Source organism: Glycine max, chromosome 2 (genome assembly GCF_000004515.6).
Source record: "Glycine max cultivar Williams 82 chromosome 2, Glycine_max_v4.0, whole genome shotgun sequence".
NCBI lineage: Eukaryota > Viridiplantae > Streptophyta > Magnoliopsida > Fabales > Fabaceae > Glycine > Glycine max.
Window position 1 is genome coordinate 2,738,198 of NC_016089.4, and position 5,757 is coordinate 2,743,954.

The window sequence follows — 5,757 nt, forward strand, 5'->3', positions numbered from 1 at the left end:
TAATAGTTAGTTTTATCGAATACTTATCAACTAATTTTTCATCTATTTTTGTTAAAAATAGTCAAAATTCATAAATATTGAAGTCTAGACGATAAAGAAATGCTTTCATCACTTTTTTCCGCTTTTCATTTGATACATTCACCTTAGGTATGCATGTATGTGTAATCATTAGTTTATTTTATTATCATTCACTTTGAACAACACTAGAGATAGAACATAAAGTCCTAACTCAAGCTTTTGCCAATGCCTCTCTCCTAACCTTTTCTAATCATGAACCTAAGGTAAGTCATGCCCACTTGCTCATGTGTCTTCATCTATATTAGTCCTCGAACTCCATGCCATTGTATTGGCATAAACTTGTCTTCTTCATAAATGTATGGGTGTGTGGTAGTGTGTGTCTTGTGTCTGACATGTTAGGACATGATGTTTCTCTGATCCTTTCGTCACATCCCAACAAATTTGGTCTTGTACATGTTAGTACGATATTGGATACTTGTGATATTAAAGTCGACTCATGTAGTAGTTGGCCTTTCTCGAAAAAGTCAACCAATATGGTGTACACCCCTCCCGCCATCAAGCCATTATAGTGTAAATACTTGAGTATGAGTTGACTTCTCTTAAAAGAGTCATCCAAGATGATCCATAGTCCTCTAAGCATTAAGCCATGTGACAAAAATGCTTGAGTATAATTATGTCAACCTCTCTTAGGAGAGTCAACTATGACAGTTCACAATTAGTTTGATTTTTTGTTGAAAAATGTTTGCATTTAATATTTACTAATGCATCATATAAAATTAATCAACTTGTGTAAAGCATTTATACTTATTAGAAGTAAAAGAAACTAATTATGTTATCAAAATAAAATTTATAGTAGTTAGTTGAAACATAGTGAAGTGCAACTCATTCTTTTTAATTAGGCTTAATTGTAAATTTTACAACCAAATTTTCATTATTTTGTAAATTTTACCACTTAAGTTTTATTTTTGTAGATCTTATCATCCAACTTTTATGATTTTGTGGATTTTGTCATTCAATTTTTTTCACAAATTTTACCATCCAATTTTTCACATTTCCCAAATTTCGCCATTCAAGTTTTTAATTTTTATGTATTTTACCATCAGGTTAGTAATAAAATAATATAAAATGTCACTTTTTTATATTTTTGTGCATCAATTATAGTTATAATCAATTTAAAAATTGACTTTTTATATCAATTGTAATTATAACTGATATAAAAAGTCACTTTAATAGATTGAATATAATAACAATTGATGTCAAAAGTTAAAATAATTCACCTTTCATCAACTATTATAAAATGAGTGTATTAAGAAAATGTGCTCTTAACTTTTCTTATCAAAAAATGACTCAAATTTTAAGAAGATTTAATATCATTAGTTGGTTCATGAACTTTTTTTAATAATTGGTTTCAAAATTAAACAAATATATAATTGGACCCTTAATCTTATGGGAGTAAATTTTTTGTAATTGAGTTCCTGGAGTTAATTTACGGTGACTTCAAATTACAAAAAAAAAAACTATTTTGTGATGATTTTACTAGCTTCAAAGACTTAATTGCAAAAATGGTAATAGATTAAAGACTTAATTACAAATTCTTTTAATTTAGCAAAAAGTTCAAGTTGACCAAATTAAAAAATATGATTAAGATACAAGAGGTTAATAATGAGTTTTAGCGTCAAGAATTATTTTAAAGAATCATGGCATACTACAATATAACTTTCTATTTCATAAAATAGATAAAGTTACTTGTTATTTGTTTTTCCTAAATATAGTAAGAGAATTCCAAAACCAGCCGACTTCCAATTCCGTGGAATCCAGTCTAAGAAGCAAAACAAACATGAAACACCCCACAAATTGGCTTCCCCATGTTGCGGCCTATAAATAAGACTCTGGAGAAGACCATCATCATCATCACTCCTCAAAAACAGAAACACAAAATGGCTGAGCAGAGGCAAAACAACGTCCACGTTCTTGTTCTGCCATACCCTGCCCAAGGCCACATCAACCCCCTCCTCCAATTCGCAAAAAGATTAGCTTCAAAGGGCGTTAAAGCCACAGTTGCCACCACTCACTACACTGCCAACTCCATCAATGCACCCAACATCACGATCGAAGCCATCTCCGATGGCTTCGACCAAGCGGGCTTCGCCCAAACAAACAACAACATGCAGCTCTTCCTGGCCTCCTTCAGAACAAACGGTTCCAGGACCTTGTCTCTGCTCATCAAAAAACACCAACAAACTCCCTCTCCCGTCACCTGCATTGTCTACGACTCCTTTTTCCCGTGGGCTCTCGACGTGGCCAAGCAGAATGGCCTTTACGGAGCCGCCTTTTTCACAAACTCAGCCGCCGTCTGCAACATATTCTGTCGCATTCATCATGGTTTCCTTCAGCTCCCTGTTAAGACGGAAGACCTCCCCCTGCGTCTTCCTGGTCTTCCTCCCTTGGATTCTCGCTCCCTCCCGAGTTTCGTTAAGTTTCCGGAGAGCTATCCCGCTTACATGGCCATGAAATTGAGCCAATTCTCCAACTTGAACAATGCGGATTGGATCTTCGTCAACACCTTTCAAGCATTGGAAAGCGAGGTACATATTTCCCTTACTTCATGTTCTTTTCGTTTCAAATGTTTCATCTCTTGAAATGTCTATGATTGACTAAAGTTTGTCTTTCTGTCGGTTTACCATCTAATTTGATCATATTCCATGACACATGATAAATTGTGAGAGATGTCACGCTAGATAAACTTTTGACACGTGTTCCCACCTTTAGTGTGGTAAATTCACCGAATGATTAATTTGGTCCAAGAGAAACAAGGATAAGAGGAGGAAACTGAAATTAAAAAATAATATGAACGACAAAAATATAAAAAAGTGGAACAGACCTAAACTAAAGCAGAGCAGGACCTAAAAAATAAGATGAGCTCCCAAAAAAACTATGAGAAATGAGAATTTACCAAATAAATAAAATAAGGTGCTTAATATTAAGAGCATTTTTATGTATCTTATTGTCTGACACTGCATAGAGTTGTATTAAATGTCTTTTTATCTGTTTGTGATATGACTTAGTGATTTATCAGAATTTATTGGTTAACTATTGTGACTTTTGTTGTTCTAGTATATTTTGCTTTCTCTGATTCAATATGAGTTTATGACATTGTTGGTGATGGTTTCCCTTTGAAAGGTGGTGAAAGGCTTAACGGAGCTCTTTCCGGCGAAGATGATAGGGCCAATGGTCCCTTCTAGTTACTTGGATGGGAGGATTAAAGGGGACAAAGGGTATGGAGCAAGTCTATGGAAGCCTCTAGCTGAAGAGTGCAGCAATTGGTTGGAAGCAAAGGCGCCGCAGTCTGTGGTGTACATCTCCTTTGGAAGCATGGTGTCATTGACAGCAGAACAGGTGGAAGAGGTGGCATGGGGATTGAAAGAAAGTGGGGTGAGTTTCTTGTGGGTTTTAAGAGAATCTGAACATGGCAAATTGCCTCTTGGGTACAGAGAATTGGTAAAAGATAAGGGTCTAATTGTGACATGGTGTAACCAACTTGAATTGCTGGCTCACCAAGCCACTGGCTGCTTTGTGACACATTGTGGCTGGAATTCCACCCTCGAAAGCCTTAGCCTCGGTGTTCCGGTGGTGTGTTTGCCACAGTGGGCTGACCAGTTGCCTGATGCTAAGTTTTTGGATGAAATCTGGGATGTTGGTGTGTGGCCTAAGGAGGATGAGAAAGGAATTGTGAGGAAGCAAGAGTTTGTCAAGAGTTTGAAGGTTGTGATGGAGGGTGAAAGAAGCCGAGAGATTAGAAGGAACGCCCATAAATGGAAGAAGTTGGCTAGGGAAGCAGTTGCTGAAGGAGGCAGCTCTGATAATCACATTAATCAGTTTGTGAATCATTTGATGAATCTGATATGAATGGAAGTTTGAAAGTATACTGAGTGCCTATTCTCATCATCAGTTGTTATTTGTTAGTGGATGCATGTATTCTGGTCTCATTTGTGTTCACTTTTTCAATATGGAAATTTATGTGAATGTATGGCATCCTTTTTTAGTTTCATTCTTGTCTGCCAATAACACCTGTCTCTTCTAATTTATCATGTATTTGTTACAAATTCTTTATTGAAAAGAAATGATCAGTTCATAAATATCACATATGGCTGTCCAGAATAAATAAATCTACTCATTCATTTAACTTATTACAGCCTTATAGTAAAAGTGATTATAAAACTTACAGAAGCCCACTTTATAAAATGGATAGCAGTATCAACTCAAAGAAGAATCATCATAAAATATTTATGCGCAAATCATCAGCTATAGCACCGAATAAATAAATTACAAGAACCAATTGATTAGATGACATGTACGGTTTATCCATTTCTTATACAATTAAGTAACAATTGAATTGAGTGATAATTAAAAAAGCGATCAAAATAAAATAAAATCTCGTAATTCGTCTACACTTTACTCACTCTTATCACAGTGTCGCAAAATCTGGGTCATTCAAAGGGGCTGGGTTATCATTTTTCAACTTTCTGTAATTTATGAGTGCTTGAGTTTACTGTTGTTTCCATGCGGATGAAAATATAACAATAGTATCCATAAAACATCCATTTTGGCCCTCCTAATTTCTACTGGCCATCCATTCATCAGCATTATTGATTGGTGTTTCAATAGCGCTTTCTTAAGGGCATTATATACCTTTAGAGGGCTAAGATGTATATGTTAATATAATCTCAGGCTGTATATATCTTTCAAGGACCAAAGTTGATATCTTCTTCTTTTTTTTTTTTTGGTGAATGCAAGTTCATATCTACTAATCATGTTTTGAGCTGCTCTTTTTAAGAATTGTAATGTTGTACTCTGATTCATGTAGACTGATATTGATTCTCGATTATTTTGTTTGTATTTAATATAAATCACCTTTGAAGTGCATATTGTGAGTTTCTGTTTTTGAGTTCAGAATGAGTTTTTACATGCCTTTCATTTATTTAATTATTTTTGGATTAATGATGATTTGTTCTTAGAGCTTTCCTTTATCAATGGCTGGACGACTGCTTTAAATCAGGGGATACTATCCAAGGATATGTATATACTGAAGATGGATCCTCAAGGTGAACATATAATTGAAGAACTTCTAGCAATCCTCATAAATTACATGGAAAAGATCAAATTATCTTCTGAGGATACAAACCTGTAAATCATGAAAGTAATGGTGATAGAAAAGAAAATGTGCTCTTTTCATCAAAAAGCAGTCATGGTGAAGTTGACAGTTTAGGCCAGGGATCACCTATGAAGCAATCTTGGAACAGTTTATAGGTGTGGAAGCAGCTGCATGCACAAAGCAGCATAGGCACTGGCATGTTTATTAATTGTCTAAAGGGTATGATGGTTTTCCCCAAATAAAATAAGTTTGGTCAACGTAATTTCTTAACTACAATAAATTACAAATTCAAAAAATTAACAATAGAAGAAGATTTTTTTTTTGACAGCAACAATAGAAGAAGAATTAAGGAACATAAATAATGAGAGATTTAGTGATGTGCTTTGAAATTTATTACCTTTATATAATGTTTTTTGTCTGTGTTACAATCACATTACTGTAATGTATAAGCTGGGTTTCTGTTTTACTTATGTTCAAAATGTGCATCTAGATGTTACCAGAAAAAAAAATGCCATTTTAGATGCCTTATTCTTTTTTCTTGTTCAGTGATGCATGTTGTAGAAAATTGTCCTTCACCAATGACTGCA

The 5,757-nt window shown here is 34.5% G+C and overlaps 1 protein-coding gene across 1 annotated transcript; it reads left to right on the plus strand.

Annotated features, from left to right (window-relative positions):
* Positions 1 to 1,900: 1,900 nt before the first annotated feature.
* LOC100806069 (UDP-glycosyltransferase 74B1) lies at positions 1,901 to 4,066 on the plus strand. The gene is made up of 2 exons (XM_003519384.5): positions 1,901 to 2,603; positions 3,199 to 4,066. Exons 1-2 carry the CDS (start codon positions 1,956 to 1,958, stop codon positions 3,922 to 3,924), a joined length of 1,374 nt encoding a protein of 457 aa, XP_003519432.1. The 5' UTR covers positions 1,901 to 1,955; the 3' UTR covers positions 3,925 to 4,066.
* Positions 4,067 to 5,757: the final 1,691 nt, after the last annotated feature.

Bases quoted from the DNA above. Each gene is read 5' to 3' on its own strand.
- LOC100806069 (XM_003519384.5), top strand. From the start codon at position 1,956: ATGGCTGAGCAGAGGCAAAACAACGTCCACGTTCTTGTTCTGCCATAC. The intron at 2,604-3,198 runs GTACATATTTCC...TCCCTTTGAAAG, and splicing joins TTCAAGCATTGGAAAGCGAG to GTGGTGAAAGGCTTAACGGA.